Source organism: Myxine glutinosa, chromosome 1 (assembly GCF_964187855.1).
Source record: "Myxine glutinosa chromosome 1, kmMyxGlut1.1, whole genome shotgun sequence".
Taxonomy (NCBI): domain Eukaryota; kingdom Metazoa; phylum Chordata; class Myxini; order Myxiniformes; family Myxinidae; genus Myxine; species Myxine glutinosa.
The window spans coordinates 338,294,612-338,313,644 of record NC_136261.1 but is presented as its reverse complement, the minus strand read 5'-3'; the positions used below and the strand labels follow the sequence as shown (position 1 = coordinate 338,313,644).

General features: G+C 41.8%; 2 protein-coding genes across 3 annotated transcripts in view; one reads left to right on the top strand and one right to left on the bottom strand.

Annotated features, from left to right (window-relative positions):
* Window positions 1-19,033, top strand: part of LOC137412574 (liprin-alpha-1) — a 394,428-nt gene that overhangs the window by 354,503 nt on the left and 20,892 nt on the right. For both annotated transcript variants that reach the window (XM_068097905.2, XM_068097904.2), the window contains exons 19-22: window positions 6,509-6,590; window positions 9,427-9,627; window positions 16,397-16,572; window positions 18,062-18,159. In XM_068097905.2, the coding sequence (XP_067954006.1) occupies window positions 6,509-6,590; window positions 9,427-9,627; window positions 16,397-16,572; window positions 18,062-18,159 (557 nt within the window). The remainder of the gene's footprint in view (window positions 1-6,508; window positions 6,591-9,426; window positions 9,628-16,396; window positions 16,573-18,061; window positions 18,160-19,033) is intronic.
* Window positions 10,561-19,033, bottom strand: part of ACSS3 (acyl-CoA synthetase short chain family member 3) — a 168,417-nt gene continuing 159,944 nt past the window's right edge. Inside the window, exon 17 of the mRNA XM_078769818.1 lies at window positions 10,561-10,579. The gene's annotated coding sequence lies outside the window, so the exon portion shown is untranslated. The remainder of the gene's footprint in view (window positions 10,580-19,033) is intronic.

Genomic DNA, 19,033 nt, shown 5'->3' with positions numbered 1-19,033 from the left:
ATTTCTGTATTTTCAGTGTCTCAGTCATTTCTGAATGTCATGTGATGTGATACAAATTTTGATTATGTCCCCTGTGTATAACATTTTGCACGTTATTGATGAGTGAAATGTCCCTTTGGATATGTAAAACAATTGTGTTCACAGGGTGGTCCAAAATGATGTGCAACCTTTTATTTAACGACAATATTTTTTATTCTTGGTCGATTTTGTTTCTTTTTGTCGAACAATACACAGGATTATTTAAATATTTGTATATTTTAGCGAAAGAAATGCTTCAACAAGCAATGAGGAGTGACATCATTAATAGTTTATGAAGTGCTCAATCCAAGCACCGCAGATCTTGATGACAGCTGCAACACGGACACTGAAGTTGTCTTTGACTCAGCTGAGAAATGGAGCTGGCTGGTACGAGTCTGATTTCCCGCCTGATGTTATTTCTCAACTCCTGCAGTGTGTGTGGGTTATTTTCGTTGGCTTTATCTTTGAGGGACCCCCATAGGTAATAGTCAGGAGGAGACAAAGCCAGGGAGTAGGGAGGCCATGGGTTGTCCATGAAATGAGTCAATCACCTGGAAAATGGTGTCTCAAAAACTCCAAAGCACGATTAGACATATGGGTGGTGCACCATCTTACTGGAAGATGACTGAATTCATAATGATGTCTTGCTTCCTTATTACTGCCGGAAGGAATCTTATCTGCAGCATGTCCTCGTATCGATACATATTGACTGTCACTGTGGCTGGCTTCGTTCTCGAAGAAGAAAGGTCATATTATACCGCTACATCCAATAGCACACCAAACCATTACATTGTTCTGTTTGTTCATGTGCCCGCTGAGAAGGAATTGGGCCTCATGACTAAAGAAGATGTTGTCCAGAAAATCCTGCTCTTTTTCGATCTGCTGGGCACTGGCGGTGGAAAGTCCGAACCTCTCCCTGTTATTTATTTTGGTTTGGTGCTGTACGGACCAGACCAAAATGACGAAGCTAAACTACAGTTTCAGATCATTGTCTATGATTATGCCAACAGTCGTGCAAGAAGCTCTGTAAGTCAGTATATCAAATTTATCGGAGAAGCCTGCAAAGCTTCTCAGTGCCAGAAGTGCCATTCTCCTACTAAGTGCCAGAAGCTGCAGCAGTGGTGCCCAAAATTTTTTGTCCACGACCCAAAATTTGAAATCGCATTCGCCTCGCGACCCAAATGGTACTGGCACCTACAAGAAATAATATTGGAGAAATCGACATTAAAAACTCCCAAAACAAAAAGATGAGACAAAAAGCCATAGAGCTTGAGAGAAGCGCCATCACTTATCGGGGCTCTCTGGGTACCAGCGAGGCCACAACAATGGCCTCTCACCGCACTCAGCGAGGCATTTCCTAAGGAGGAATTTCTTTCTCCCCACAGGTGCCAACCAATGGGGATTGGCCGTGCCCTTATCCTTTTAAATGCCGAATGTCCATAGGCCAATAATGCATAAAGTAATTGTAGGTGAATCTGACAAGAGCAGGACGGACCAATTGCCCCTTGTACAATTGCCCCTTGGCGTAAGTTTTTGCAAATGCACAGGATTGTCTTTTTGTGTGGAAATCTACACCATCCTGGAATCTACATATTTGAGAAAGCTGGGTAATTTATGTAATTTTACGTTGCTGTGTCTTAAAAACGCCATTCTTATCAAGGCCAAACCAGCAACGGTGCTCAATCCCAGAGGCCTCTACTGCTTTCCTTCTTTGGATGTGGCGTGGCATACTTGATGAATGTGCGCTGCCCTACAATCTCCTAAGCTCTGAGCGGGGCCTTAATGGAGTTTCTCATTGAAACATAGAATTGCTTTTCGAGAATATCCCTTTATACCTCGGATATGCAATCTTCCTGGTTTATTTATTTATTTTCTCTAATTCAATTTTGCATCAATATAATAGATGTGTGTCTTTTTTTATTTATTGTACTTTTGGGCATGCAAGCGGAGTGATGGACATGCTATCTGTTTCTCTTATCATTCCAGCCTGAGGGAATGGAAGGCAGTCTGGGTTATAAATTTTGACCATAACAATCTACTTTGCCTCAGCCCTCTTGAGAATCCTTTCCTCTGAAGTGCAGACATCTCAATGTTTCTTACTTTGGACACGCTCCAAGCATGTCAAAATTAATCGACTGTAGAATTGCTTAGAGCTGTCACTGAACTTTCATTCACAACTAATTTTTTCTGGAACTGTTTTCCTCAATTGAGAGATAGGTTTTATGGGTATTGAATCTATGTTTTACCTTTAAGGCACCAAATTTGGCTGTAGGCATATTTGATGCTTGGTGCAATAGGAATGGCTCATTGAGACTGCATTGAGATTCTGTTATCAGCAAATGCCTTCATTTATCTGTGTACGGGGTGTTTCAAAAGTCCGGAATCGAAGGGAAAATTTTCTCGGTGACTTTGAGGTGGATAGGACATCATGGACAGATAGAATGGCTCCCACGTTGTCCAGATTTAACAGCACTTGATTTTTTTTGTCTTTGGGGATACCTGAAATCGGTGATTCATACCACAAGACCACATCCTGGTGATGCTGTAACCCCCCCCCCCCGCCCCACCCCCGCCCCCCAAACCCCCATAAACCTTGATTTTTTTTAACACCGTAAACAAACTTTGCTACATCGTGGGTGATGAAGGTTGCAGTCAAGTTTCATCAGAATTGCGTGTGTAGTTTCGGAGAGAGTAAATACCTATTTTGGGGGGCAACCCCTGGTAGACCCCTTAGGGCCCAATTTTTTTTAAGCTGTGAACAAACTTTGGTGCATCACGGGTGATGAAGGTTGTGGTCAAGTTTCATCAGAATCATGTGTGTAATTTCAGAGGAAAAAGCAAATTTCTATTTTGGGGGGTCAAACCTGGATCCACTTTGACCCCCTGTAGACCTCCTTAGACCCCAATTTGTTTCATGCCATGAACAAACTTTAGTCACAACATAACAAATATAATTTGTGCCAAGTTTGGTCACAATCCCATCAGCAGTTTCGGAGAAGAAGTTGCAAGTGTTTACGGACTGACTGACTGACGGACGGACGGACGGACGGACAGACAACGCACCATCGCATAAGCTCCCCGGAACTTTGTTCCAGGTGAGCTATTAATTGATATGTGTGTGCATGCTTGTGGCTCATTATTTGAGCAATTGATATTAAAATAAGAATTGTAAAATAAATATCTGTGATTCCTGACTTTTGAAACACCCTGAAGATTACAAAATAATAGTTTTATTATAATGATAAACAAAATCATTCTGTGGACTGGTTTTTGGATTGATAATTTATTATATCAGTTCACTTCCTCTCCCCAAATAAGTAAATAAATAATGTATATAAATGGAGAATAGCGCTCCACATGCCAAAGCACCGTGGCATCACCCAAAACCCCCAGAAAATATGATAAATTAAAGAATTCTACATTGCACCTTACGAGGTGGAATAGGACAAACCCATAGTCCTTTTCTTGGCCATAAATAAGTTTTAATTATTTAATTTGCTGTTGCTCAATGGATTTTGAAAAAAAAAATGTTTAATTCTGCACTTCACTATTCATTATATATACCATCTTTAGAGGCCATTTTCCCCGCAGAGCAGGGGTTGGCCTTTTTCGGGCACCATGGTCCCCTTTTTGAAGCAATGTTTTATGGCCGGATGCCCTTCCTGCCGCCAACCCTGTTAGTCGCCTCTTGCGACACACAGGGAATTACCAGTGGACTGGTACTCAATTTGCCGACCTCGGAAGGATGACAGGCTGAGTCAACCCCCCTGGCATTAATTCAACGATCGACCGGGATTCAAACCCAGGATCCTAGGATCCCAAGCCGGCACCCTAACCGCTAAGCCAACACCAGGCTACTCCACTATTCATTATATCAAGTTTAAATTCCCACCAAAAGTGCCAATCAGTATAAGGACTGTTTCTTATAATGCTACTCCATTGTATATTTCCCGTGCCATCCATCCATATGGAGTACTAACACATTCCATGATATCGAAGTTAATCCTGCAAGCTTGCAGAAACATCACAAACTTCAGAAAACACCTGACAGTTTTGGCGGCTTGGATTTGGATACTCGGTCACACTTCCTTCGGCAGCCTTCCTCGAAGCTCAAAGCAGGATGGCCACATTCGTTCTCAAATGAGATTAACCATGCCTGGCACTTAAATATATTTAGTCTCCTGTGATTGTTGTGAATTTTGCCAAGAGAAAAACTTTATATTTCAACTTATTGGTTTATTCAGTTTATTACTCCCACTAGGGAGTAATGCATTCGATCGTGTCTGTGTGTGTGTGTGTGTGTGTGTGTGTGTGTGTGTGTGTGTGTGTGTGTGTGTGTGTGTGTGTGTTCGTATGTTCGTGTGTTTGTGAACAAGATATCTGGAAAGGTTCTGAACGGTTGGATGAAAGTTGGTAGGATGATTGCCCTTGGGATAAGGAAGAATTGATTAGTTTTTGGTGAAGCTCAGGATATTATTCCGGATCCAGGAAATTTTTTGGGGAATTTTTTTGGGAAAGATTTCTTCTGTTTTACTACATTAAAGCTTTTATTCTTATTCTTAAATGATGTTTTTCTCCTCTAATTCCGAGATATATCAAAATTAATTCTCTGACAGTTAGGGCTTACTTTCTTTTTAATTTATTGTTTTGGGGAGAGGGGATGTTAAACAAAACGTATTATTCCAAATTGACCCATGGCGGGAGTATGCGCTCTACTGAGTGGCGTTCTAGTTTTACATTTGTCATTTATTATAATTGTTATTTATCAATTAATAAAACTGGAGTGTTCACCTTACCCCGTGCAGTCTTGAGAGACGAGGACATGAGCGGGGTAGGCAAATTTTATTGGAGGTGTTGACGTAAAATGCCGTAATATTTTGTCCAAGTACTGTTAAACTGCAGGTTTGTTTTCCAATTAATGTTCCAATTTAGAAAAATATAACACTCAATTTAAAATAAGTTGTTCCTCGATCATAAACTGACGTTTGCAGACAGCCAGATAGACTGACAGACAACAACAACAACAACAACAACATGCATTTTAAGGCCATTTTCCCTGCTAGAGCGGGGGTTAGCCTTGCGGTCCCCATGACAATCTTCTCCATCTTGCCCTATTTTCTGCATCTCTCCTTGTTAACCCCCTTGCCCGCATTTCTTCTTCCACCATCTTTAGCCAAGTCTTTCTCGGTCTTCCCCGTCCTCTACTTCCTTCTACATTCATTTCCATCACTCTTCTCAACCAGTCACTTTCATCCTTCCTCAACACATGACCAAACCATGTCAACCTGTTCCTCTTCACAACATCAATCACAGGCTCTATTCCCATCATTTTTCGCAATTCATCATTTGTCTTCCTCTCTCTCAACGATACTCCGCACATCCATCGAACCATTCGCATTTCCACCCTTTCCAGCCTTCGTTGCTGCTCCACATTCATGACCCATGTCTCACTCCCATAAATCATAACACTTCTCACACATGCAGCATACACCATTCCCTTCAGCTTCAACGACACTCCCCTCCTCATCAGCACGCCACTCAGTTCCCGAAACTTCTTCCATGCACATCTCACTCCAGCAACCGTTGTCGAGTCTGATCCACCTTCTCCATTCAGCATGTCTCCGAGGTAACAAAATGTTTTCACACCTTCCAGCTTCACGCCATCTCCAAGATCCAACTCAACATTTCCTCCATCTGCAGCTCCCTCTGTGCACACCCTACATTTCAATGTAGCTGCCACACTGGTTAATGACCCTCTCAGACCACTACATTTTTGATGAACCCACTCAGCGCACATTGTACATTGAATGGAGTTCACTCCGACACCCTTCCTGCTCACAGCACAGGGCCTCTTCCCAGTTCTTTCCACCTCACCACATGCTTTACCACTTGCCATCACCTTCGTCTTTCCAATATTCACCTTCAGACCTTTTGTCTCCATGCATTTCTTCCACTTGTTCATCTTTTCCTTCAGTCCATCCATACTTTCCGCAATCAACACCAGATCATCTGCATACAACAACTCCCACGGTAAACCCTCCTTTACGTTCTGAGCCAGCACCTCCATCACAGCTACAAATAGTAGTGGACTTAGTACCGACCCCTGATGCACTCCCACCTTCACCTCAAACTCACCACTGTTCCCGTCCTTCATCCTTACAGCTGTGCACGCTCTTTTGTACATTGCCATCACTACTCTGATCAACCATTCCTCCACTCCTAACTTCCTCATTGCCCATGTCAATACTTTGCGTGGAACCCTATCGAATGCTTATCGAGACTGACAGACACAGTGTACCAATTGTGTAACCCTGCTTTTTGCTTCGCATGTTAGGGGTAATGATAAAGTAAAACTGAATACATCCAGGAATATCCAAAACTTATTTCTCTTATGTCTGCCATCCCAATCACCACTGTCATATCCTGTTTATCCCTGCCCATGCAGGTTCCCAGATGACATATCTATGCTTGTGTTTGCTTCCGTCCACAGGCATGAACTTCTCGAGGAGGCAAGGCGTCTGGGCCTGCCATTTGCACTGTGGGACGGGCAGACAGTTGTCGCATGGCTTGAGGTATTGCAAACTAACTCACTTATTCGATGTAAAATATGATAATAGAGGTATTGCAAAAGTCAATATTAGTCTGTAGAAGCTACATTTTTATTTACCAAAACATCACTTGGTTCAGAGCAAGCAAAGGCCAGAAAGAAAATTAAACCAATATGAGTACATTGCATAAACTTAACTGTGCTTTTACCACACTTTGCAAGAATTTTACCACACTTTGCTAGTCATCATTTCAAAGTTTTACTCTTGAAATATTATATGGCTCATGCATGTTGCCCTGTGCCTCATGGCTATTCTGCTGGAAAATCAAGCGGCCATGTGGTAATTTCTAATTTTTAACACATACAGTCAGTCACGTGAAAAAGTAAGTACACCCCATGTAAAGTTTTGACTTTTTCAACATATTTCAACATACAGCTATTTGATCTTCATTTCAACAATATTGATAGATAAAGGTGATATAATACAACAAATATCATGAAACATTTACATTTTGTAGTCCATTGTATAATTTAAATAAACATAAATGCAAATTTCGCATGTGGAAAAAGTAAGTACACCCCTACATTTATCACTACTTCAATGACCTAAAATTAAAATCAGGTGCACCAGCTCAGGTGCAAATGATTAGAACATCGTTAGAGAGGATCTTGGAGGAACCTGTCTTATTTAAACCTCAGACATTTAGTTTGGTTTGCTCTTTGTTGTTGACGTGTGCAGCGTCACCATGCCGAGATCAAAAGAGCTCTCTGAGGCCTTCAGAAAGAAGGTTATAGATGCCTACGAGTCTGGGAAGGGATTTTAAAAGATCTCCAAACAATTTGAAATCAATCATTCGACTGTCCGGAAGATCATCTACAAGTGGAGAAGATTCCAAACAACTGCCAACTTATTCAGGCCAGGCCGCCCCAGCAAGTTCAGCCCGAGAGCAGACCGCAAGATGTTGAAAGAAGTCTCTAAGAACCCCAGAATGTCATCGCGGGACCTACAGGTAGCTCTTGCCACTGTTGATGTCAAAGTGCACGAGTCTACCATTAGAAAGAGGCTGCACAAATTTGATCTACATGTGAGGTGTGCCAGGAGGAAACCTTTGCTGTCCAGAAAGAACATCAGGGCAAGACTAAAGTTTGCCAATGAACACCTCGGCAAAGACCAGCACTTCTGGAACAATGTGCTCTGGACAGATGAGTAAAAGGTAGAGCTGTTTGGCCACAGTAACAGAAGACATGTTTGGCGAAAACCAAAGACAGCATTTGACCACAAGAACCTGATACCAACTGTAAAGCATGGTGGTGGAAATATTATGGTTTGGGGCAGCTTTGCTGCATCAGGGCCTGGGCAGCTCACCATCATATAATCCACTATGAATTCTTCATTGTACTAGAGGGTGCTTGAGGATAATGTGAGGCCATCTGTCAGAAAGTTGAAGCTCAACCGAAGGTGGACCTTGCAACATGACAATGACCATAAACATACCAGTCCATCCACCAAGGAATGGCTGAAAAGAAAGAAATGGAGGGTTCTGGAATGGCCAAGTCAAAGCCCGGATCTAAATCCCATCGAGATGTTGTGGGGGGATTTGAAACGAGCTGTGCATGCAAGAAACCCCTCAAACATCGCACAGCTGAAAGAATTCTGCATGGAGGAGTGGGCAAAAATTTCTCCCAGTCGATGTCAGAGACTGGTAGACAGTTATAAGAAATGCCTACTTGAGGTTGTTTCTGTCAAAGGGGGCAATAACACCTATTAGAGCCAAGGGTGTACTTACTTTTTCCACATGCGAAATTTGCATTTATGTTTATTTAAATTATGCAATGGACTACAAAATGTAAATGTTTCATGATATTTGTTATATTATATCACCTTTATCTATCAATATTGTTGAAATGAAGATCAAATAGCTGTTGGTTGAAATATGTTGAAAAAGTCAAAATTTTACATGGGGTGTACTTTCTTTTTCACGTGACTGTATATTACGTGGACTAGCACGATGGCCTAGACCCTAGAGGTACTTACACTCACCTCTAAGCTGTTTAGCCTGGGTTTGAATCTCTGTCCTGCTATAAACTGTCATCCCAGTGTTTTACAGGCAAGATGATCCGATAGAGATGGTTAAGATAATGAAGGGTGTGGACAAGATGGGTGAAGTGGGGTTTCTCAGCAGAGTGGACAGTGTTAGGACAAGTGGCCCTAGCTTGAGGGTAAAGAAAAATGAGAGTTAGGACATTTTTAAGGCGAGGGTCTTTCAGTTGTCATTGCATGGAATGGTCTCCCACGAAAGGTATTGGCAGTGGAGAGGATGTATAAGTTTAAATAGGAATTAGATAGGTGCCTGGATACATTGGAATTCGAGGGGTATGGGGATATTGGCAGGACTTGTAGGTTGTAGCTTGTGTGTGGATGAGTGATGATACTGGAGATGGTGCAGCGCAGACATGGTGGCCTCCTTGTGCATGATTCATCAATGTGTGAGCCATCCTTTGGATGGACATTAAACAGGTTGTCACGTCTGCCAGAATTCATTTGTGGACAATAAAGATCCGACGGTGTCCTTCACGAAGAGTTGGCGAGCCATGAACAAATGATAAATTCCTGTCCTGACTTCCTGTGTCGTAGCAGCAACTGGTCCAGGATTAAAACCTGAGCCGTAGAAACTGCTTAGGCAGAACCAGTGCTCTGTATAAACCATGGTTCATCATGTGATCTATATTATGTAGCGTTCAAGTTTACAAGGTTTCTTGTCAAGGTTTTTTGTTTTTAAGTGCTGTCTCATTATTAGCTGCTGATAATTTTTCATGTTTTTACGGAATAAAATGCAAATGTGAAATCTTTGTCCCGCCAGCTGTGGGTGGGCATGCCTGCGTGGTATGTGGCGGCGTGTCGTGCCAATGTAAAATCAGGTGCTATCATGTCAGCGCTTTCCGACACTGAGATTCAACGAGAGATTGGAATCAGCAACCCACTGCATCGTCTAAAACTACGCCTTGCTATCCAGGAGATGGTGTCCCTTACCAGTCCCTCAGCACCCCCAACTTCTCGAACGGTCTGTACCATAAAGGACATCATTCCTTCCTTTTCCCGTCCTTTACCACCTTTTTATTTTTCCTTCTGATAATATGTAAATGATTTTACGCATATACGGCTTTGGTTATCAATGAGCCTCAACATATGACAAACGAAGTAAGGATTGCTCATAGCAAGAGGTTTAAAAGATTCACACAATGAAGGTTCATCACCTCATTTTATTTCAACCTCATTTTAATAAGTCGGAATTATTTTTTTTAATGAAAAAACATGTGGGATGGAATCCCCGAAAAAAAAAACCAAACAAGGTAGGAAGGAATGACAAGGTTGGAATGACAACAAAATCCAACACCGCACTCCTTTTACGGATTGACATCATGACCTATAGTATTTTGACATTTTTGTCATGAGTGGAAATAGTAACAATTGTATTAAGATGTCTATGTTAGCGGTAGTTGTAGATTTGTAGTATGGGTTGGTGTAATTGTGTATTTTATTTGTTGTGGGATTGAGACTGAAAAATGTCAAAAGATGTCGGGATGGCATTCCATCATGCCAGATGGTTCCCAGCGTTGTTTGTCCATCCTCTGTCTTTTCAAATGCAGAGCATCAAGCAAACAAGCAACACAAAGCATTTGTAAATTCTTTGGTATGACTTGGACAAGGTTTGAACCACCGACCTCCAAACTCAGAACAGAATAATTACATGGCAGCTACATAAATGTGAACTGGTGCTTGGTTGTCTGTCTGCAAGCATAGGTAGGAACAAAATTAAACAAACACGAGACACACACACACACACACACACACAATTCATAATTTCAAAACACACCTGGTCACAAGTGTGCCTCACTGGCCGGGTCCTCACTCGTGGTTCTTCAGCATCATCCCGTTTTGGCCCTTCAACCTCGATACGGTCAGCTAAGGTGGGCCACCATGGGCACACACGCCTCCACATGCAGCAGCTACACCTGGATGTGTACATACACCCACCCCCAGCCAGTGAGAACACAAACTACAACAACAAAACCGCCTCCACTCCCAGAATCCACAGTCCCTCATCCACTCACTCACACACAAAAAACCACACCTAGCCAACCGACCGCCTACCCTTACAACATGTGACCTCACCTTACAACTCACCTTATATATGTTGTAAGGTGAGTTGTAAGGTAAGGTCACATGTTGTAAGGGTATATATGCACGTATATATACACAGAAGTGGGGTATACTTATGCATTGTATTGTGTAAGCAATAACAAACCGTGCTTCTTACGTAGGTACCACTCACTGACTGATATTAATGTTCGGTACCTTCCGGGTGTCGTAGAAAACTGAAATTTGGTGTGCCAACGGACATCGAAGCCGGTATACCAGTACAAATCCCAGAACCATCAGAAAACACCCGTAAATGAAAATTTACAGAAAAAAATTATGTTTACATAAACATAAACAAATGAAACTACATAAAACATATAGGATGACACTACATAAACATAAACAAGTTTATATAAAACATAAACAAACAAACAAACAAAATTAACGCATACGTTAAAAAAAAAAACCTCAATCGATATCTAACATTTGAAAATTGTACTTTCTATAACTGTAAACTGTTAAATAAAAATCTCAATGAAAATTTACGTAAAAAACCATGAACTCGTCCGGAAAATAAATAAATTTTAAAACACCCTAAATTGTTATCGAGCAGCAGGTCGGTGATGCTTGCCTATATAGTAGGTGATGCTTGCCTATATAGTAGGTGATGCTTGCCTATATAATCATAAAGCTTCTATGTATTATGTACCTACATATTAAGCATGGTTTGTTATTGCTTACACAATGTGAAAGTATACCCCACTTGCAATAAAAAATATGATATATACATATATATGTCGATTATCTTGAACCCTGGTGTTATATCCAGAACCCTGGTGTTGGCTTAGCGGTTAGGGTGCCGGCTTGGGATCCTAGGGTCCTGGGTTCGAATCCCGGTCGATCGCTGAATTAACGCCAGGGGGGTTGACTCAGCCTGTCATCCTTCCGAGGTCAGCAAATTGAGTACCAGCTTGCTGGGATGAATGATCCCGGTGTGTACCCTGGTTTAGAATAGGTACACCGTATCCCTGCACATTGTAAGAGGCGACTAAGGGTTGGCGTCAGGAAGGGCATCCGGCCATAAAAACATTGCCTCAAACTGGGAACCATGATTGCCATGGGGCCCGCAAGGCCGCTCTAGCGGGGAAAATGGCCTTAAAACGATCATTCATTCATTCATTCATATATATATATACAGTGCATTCAGAAAGTATTCAGACCCCCTTCACTTTTTCACATTTTTGTAATGTTGCAGCCTTATGCTGAAATCGTTTAAATTCATTTTTCCCTCATCAATCTACACTCAATACCCCATAATGACAAAGAGAAAACAGGATTTTAGAATGTTTTGCAAATTTATTAAAAAGAAAAACTGAAATATCACATTGACATAAGTATTCATACCCTTTGCTATGACACTTGAAATTTAGCTCAGGTGCCTCCCATTTCTCTTGATAATCTTTGAGATGTTTCTACACCTTGATTGGAGTCCACCTGTGGTAAATTCAATTGATTGGACATGATTTGGAAAGGCACACACCTGTCTATATAAGGTCTCACAGCTGACAATGCATATCAGAGCAAAAACCGAGCCTTGAGGTTGAAGGAACTGCCTGCAGAGCTCAGAGACAGGATTGTGTCGAGGCACAGATCTGGGGAAGCCTACAAAAAAAATTCTGCTGCATTGAAGGTTCCCAAGAGCACAGTGGCCTCCATAATTCTTAAATGGAAGAAGTTTGGAACAACCAGGACTCTTCCGAGAGCTGGTCGCCCGGCCAAACTGAGCAATCGGGGGAGAAGGGCCTTGGTAATAGAGGTGACCAAGAACCCGATGGTCACTCTGGCTGAGCTCCAGAGATCCTGTGTGGAGATGGGAGAAACTTCCAGAAGGACAACCATCACTGCAACACTCCACCGATCTGGGCTTTATGGCAGAGTGGCCAGACGGAAGCCTCTCCTCAGTGAAAGACACATGAAAGCCCGCTTGGAGTTTGCAAAAAAGCACCGGAAGGACTCTCGGACTGTGAGAAACAAGATTCTGTGGTCTGATGAAACCAAGATTGAACTGTTTGGCTTCCGTCTGGCCACTCTGCCATAAAGCCCAGATCTGTGGAGTGTTGCAGTGATGGTTGTCCTTCTGGATAAGGTGCTTTTGATAAGGTGAGAGGTTGCGGAGTAGCAAGTGAAGTCGCCAACTGAATTGGAAATTGGCTTAATGATGGGAAGCAAAGAGTGCCTGTGAATGGGAGGATATCCGGCTGAGGGGATGTGATTTTAGAGTTCCTAGTACAGTGGCATAGTGCCTAATGGGGTTAGGATGGTAGTATATTCAGAATTTTTCACTCAGAGAGCTGTGAATGCATGGAATGGTCTCCCTATGAGTATAGTGATGGAAGAGTCAGTGGATAGTTTTAAATTTTGACTTGGATAGGTATCTGGAAGTAGTATGGATGGGGGAGTAATATAAAATGTTGGCACGATTGTGCCGGCTTGTTGGACCTCATGGCCTCCTCCTGCGTTGTAGCTACTTGTATTTCCTTGTAATAGTGAAATGTCCTCTGAGGATTATTTCACCTTGGCATACACACCTTTTAGTACCTGTTTAAGTTGAAAATATAATTCGATACTGACCTTTTGCTCATTTACAGAGAACGTGATGAAACCTCACCTGCAATATCAACGGTTTTTAATAAAGCATGAGGTCTTCGAAAGTATAGCAGGCTGTCCCACATGTTGATAGTTTTGAGAAATTAGCGAAGAGGGTATTGCATTTGGGTCTGTTTGTCTGTCTGTCTGTTTGTCAACATAGAATGTGAGTATGTTTTTATCTGCAACCATTGGTCCGATTGACAATAAATTTTCACCATATTATAGCCTTTTCCCGTATAATTTTTAATGATAATTATGACGTCGTAGGTTACGTGGTACAGGAGCCATCACACCTCTATATCTCCGAAACCGCTTCATGGAAAAAATTGAAACATGGCTCATTGTCAACTACTCCCCATGGGGAACAGCATATATTCATGACGACGTCACCAGTGCCTTTAATATGATGTCATAATTAGACAAGTAGAACGCTTGATCTGACCAGTTTGAAATTTCTTGAGCGTGATCTACACAAAAATTGAATGGGAGAGTTCAATTGATGACATAATTGGTGACGTTGTTCGGCAGCCATATTTATTTGATCATAAATCTACGTTGTCGATAAAACACACAAACACTGCAGCTAATAAACACCACACACACACACACGTCCTGGTGAGGGTCTGCAATCTCTGATTTCTCTTTCGTGTTTTTTGAATGCACTGTATGTGCAGGCAAGTTTTAATTTGCTATCCATGATACTCCAAACCCATAATTCCAAAGAAGCGAGGGTCATGCTCCTATGGTTCAAACGTAATAAAAAATGGAACCATTTGTGTGGGACGACGCGATCATGTGGTTCACCCGAGCATACACCAGACTACCATCTAGCCAATGAACTCGACCTTACAAGTCAATCAGTTCAGGAGACTTTTATCTTGGCAATAATTTTTTCATAACTGATTCACAAGATTCTCCTCCACTTCTCCCCCCTTATCAAGAACTAATATTCCTTTTTTTTTTTAATCCAAATGCTTAACTAACTACACTCACCGCTGGTCTTACCCTCTAACCCACCCCTTACCTTTGTGTCACACATGCTTGCATCACTCTTTTGGAAATTAGGCCACTGGCAATATCTGGATGACTCATGAGGAGATTCAACACCTGACGGCGTCTACGCGTGCGGTTAGTGGCATCATTCCTGTCTTCTTACTTCCTTGCTTGCCGTGAATTACCCTGTCGTTTTGCTTCCGTCTCTGGTGTACCACACCCCTCATTTTTTGGACTTTGCGGAAAGAAACCCTTTTATGGCAGACGTGCCAAACAGCAGGCACATTGCTCGCCGTTGACGAACGGAATGATGGATTGGTCCGAAGCTCTGAGAGCATGTAAAATGTCAGTCGTAATGGAGTTTGTCCAATTTTTTTTTTTTTTGGTAGTTGTGAGAATATGTTTTAATAGAAATAGTCTTTACATCTACCTGTTCGAGCTTGTATGAATGTTAACTTGCGTACTATAAAGACCGCATGACGTGCCATAAAAACACCCGAAGTGGATATTACTATATCCATCAATGTGCTTACCTGGTAATGCTTCATCAGGCCTTGTTGTGCTTCTATGCTTCTTAGTTTTAGTGTTTATGTCAAATCAGACAGTTTAAATGACTCTATCCTGTTTCAAACTCGTCAATAGTTCATGTTTGATTCTAGATTTATTTTGCTAATTTAAATATGGCAGCATTTTCAATGTATGCATTATGAATCTGTAAATATTATACCAGTTGGAAGTTTTCCGGTTGTTTTGCCTCAAAATTAGTCGACAAATTTAGAGTTTGAATAATGGATTTTAATCTTTTTTTCTCGATGCTGATGCTATCAAGATAGCTGCTGGGATACCTTAAAGAAAGATTAAATAAATAAAATTTAGCTTTTTTTATTTTTTCTGCTTTTAAATTTTTACCTTTTTAATGAATAAATTAAAAGATCACCTGAGACACAGCACTTAGAAGATATCTATGTTTTGGAAAGAATTGATGGCACTCTTCTTTTTCTTCTTCTTCTTCTCTTATTCTTTTTCGGCTTTTCTTTTTCTTCTTCTTCCTCCTACTTATCTGCCTAACCCAAACTGACAGGATGACGAGGAGGGCAGCTGGGCTCAGGTGGGCTGCCCTCTGCATAGTTGCACATCTTCGTTTGTGTATGCATTGCCAGAACTCACTCCCTCGTGATCACAGTTTCCATCTTGCGCACTCGCTGTTTATTTTGCCTGGTGCAAATTGCCATGTGCATGCCGGAGCGCCAAATTTCCAGGAAGACGCAAATTTTCAACAGCAAATTGTCACGCTTTCACCATCCCGCTTGCTGAGGATATTCTTTTCGGCGTTTGTCTGGTATTTGCACTGTCACTGTTTTTGGCATTTCAGCAATACATGATTTGCAATGATTATTTATCAATTACATTTACTTATCAAAGCTTCATTAGGGTCAAGGTTGCAAATACCATGACAAAATTTAAGGAAGTTCACATTATTCATTCTTCATCCTTCTGAGCAACCAACGGAGGTACGATGCAGACTTCTGCTGCTGGCACCTTTTAAGGTTTTTCTAGTTTTTCATACTTGAGTGTTCTTCATTCGGGCCATTTGATGGGTGCCGGCAATTTGATGATCATACACTCCCACCTGACAGATTGGTAATAATCCTTGTTGAAAAGAATGGCAGCTGTACAAAACAAACACCCATTTCCATGTTTGGCGGTCCCTCGTAACTTCGAGCAGTCACATGTGGACAGGAAAGAAAAGCTGTGGGATTAGTGAAGTCCACGGCATTTGTGAAATTTAGTATCTGTGAGTAAAAATTGAGCTCTGTTTCCGAAAATCCCATCTCAGAACGAGCCCACATGGTATGCAATTAGCGATGCATTTTTCTTTTAATTTTGCTTTAATTGTACTATTGCATTTTCAATCATTTTTTGAAAAACCCATCAGATAGAAATAAGTGTGTGCATGTCAAAAGAACTTTGCAATAGCTTTGAAAAGACAAGAAAAAGAACGAGCAACCAACATTTTCATCACGTATTATTTGGGGCGTGTGCACCAGACGCTAGCTTACGGAGACATGAATCACGAGTGGGTCGGGAATGAGTGGCTGCCCAGCCTGGGTCTGCCGCAGTACCGGAGCTACTTCATGGAGTGTTTGGTGGATGCACGCATGCTCGACCACCTCACCAAGAAAGATCTCCGTGGACAGCTAAAGATGGTAGACAGTTTCCACCGGTGGGTTAAAACAGTTTTTAAATGCATCAGTGGTTAATACCAAAATGAGACAAATGCATACATTGAAGTGAGCATGAACCACAATAATAGGAGATTAGGCCGAAAAAAATATATTGCTTGTCTCTGGTCAGACCAAACTTCCAGAATTGATGCGGCGATGCGGTTTTTTTAATTCTTTTTTTTTTTTTGAAAAGCATGGATTGCACATATAGAGGTGTTTTTTTGTGTCCTCATGCCTTGCGGTCCTCCTCATCTGCCGTGGCGCCATCCAGAGAGAAATTAAAGACAGCCGATGGAACTAGTAGGCCTTTTTGTAAATAGTGAACACAAGCTTAAGTTATTTTAAAATGTATTTATTCTGAAAATCATTAAGTTCTTCAAGCATATTATAGACTGCCATTTCGTTCTCGAGATCGCCTCGCCGTACCGTCAAACATTCCAATGCGTCGATCGCATCAACACTGCGCATGCGCAAGTGGTCCAACAGGCCGATGGTCTCCCACGATCTCTTCTCCCAGTCCACCAGATTATCACAGACACTTACAACTTAATGACAAACGAGATAGGATCCAGGCCTAACTAACAAGACCACCCGCAGCTCTCTAGGCCTTCTGGTTGCTTCACATGAACCCGACATAGAACGTCTTCGTTTCAATAAATGACAATATCCAGCCGATTGGATTCATGACGTCACGGCACACATAACTACTCATATCTTTGGAACGGCTGGTTGGATTTGGACAAACTAAACGTAGTTGTGTAGGGGAGAACCGTGCGCGAACGTCGATAGCAATGGCGACCCTCACAGACCCGTATGTCCCGAGATAGCGCGCCGGCCCGGAAACAACAGGCGCACTGTTGTAGGTACCGTTAGAAATTTGAAGAAAAAAAAAATTGTTGACGCGCAGGGTCAAAATTGATGCGCGCGCTGACCAGAGACCGGAAATATATTTTTCTCGGCCTTACAACCATTGCTTGTTCATATCATTGTTATTACCTCCGCCACCTAAGATGGCGGGAGGTTCTGTTTTTGCCCTTGTCTGTTTGTCTGTCTGTCTTTGAGCAGGATATCTTAAAAAGTTAAGGGCAGATTCGGATGAAACTTGGTGGGCAGGTTGGGTGTGTGGCAAGGACGAATTGATTCGACTTTGGTTAAGATCCGGATGTGAGAATTATTTAATTCTTAAGGTGATTCTTCACAATTGAGAGATGGGCCCAAAAACGGTATATAGCATGATATCTCAAAAAGTTGTGGATGAGTTTTGACAAAACTAGGTGGATGACTTGGGTAGGTGACAAGAACCAGCCATTTAGATTTTGGTTCAGGTCCGGATCCAGATCTGGCCTATCAGTGGGATACCAAACATAAACTGTTCAGGCTGGCGGAGGTTCTAGTTGCTACATGCTTTCTTTATGTACTTGCAATGAACAAACATTTGCAGTAACTTTGGAAACCACAGTGTTGTTATTGCCCTGCACTTCCATGCAGAACAAGCCTCCAGTTTGGTATCATGGCATTGAAGAGGTTGAACTACGATCGCAAAGAACTGGAGAGACTGAGAGAAGGAAGCCAACAAGAAATAAAAAGTAAGTGTTTGTATTTTACAACATGCTTGTGTTTTTTTTTAACAAAATACAGACTCTATGCTCATGAAAGAGTTGAAATATGGAGGGCAGAGAAGCATTAATGCTGACAGAAGGAAGGGAAGGTTAAAGCAAATGGAAGATGTGATGTAGGTAGGTGTACAAGGTAGAAAATCTAAGATGTAAACATCAGGTTTGACAAATGGTGATGACGATGGGCGACACCTTAAATTACTGAAAGGACGCTGGAGGATTGTTTCTCATGCGGAAAAAAGAGGAACGAAGGAATGGTAGTGAGCTGTCAACCTGGATTCACTGAGATGATGAGTAGGTTCATCATCACATCTGATGGAGGACATATCTGTCACAAAGAGGATTCAGTGTAGAGTGACTCGATTGATTCCGGGGCTCGCTAGACTAAACCATGAGGAGCGGCTGAAGGAGACAGGAGTTTATACTGAAGAAAGGAGGTGATTATGAGGGGATCTGCGGGAGATGTTTCAGATAATGAAGAGTTGTGCAGAAGAGATTTAGCAGAAGCATTTATCAGCAGAATGGACAGACATAGGAGCAGGAGCCACAACCTGAGATAAAGAAGGGGAGCTGAGTTGGGATGGTAATAAGGCAGTGGTCCTTCACTCAAGGAGTAGTTAATGCTTGGAATGGTCTCCCTGAAAAGGTAATGGCAGCAGAAACAGTCGATAATTTTAAATTTGTTAGTTAGATAGTTACCTTGTAGTTGTAGCTCGTATAACCAGACTCGGTGCTGTAATGGTTGGAGCGTCCGTGCTCATGTAGGAAGTATCATGGGCAACAAATTACATCAACAATGTAAATACTAATCAGCTAAGGATCATTTGGTGGTTTCTTTGAGATA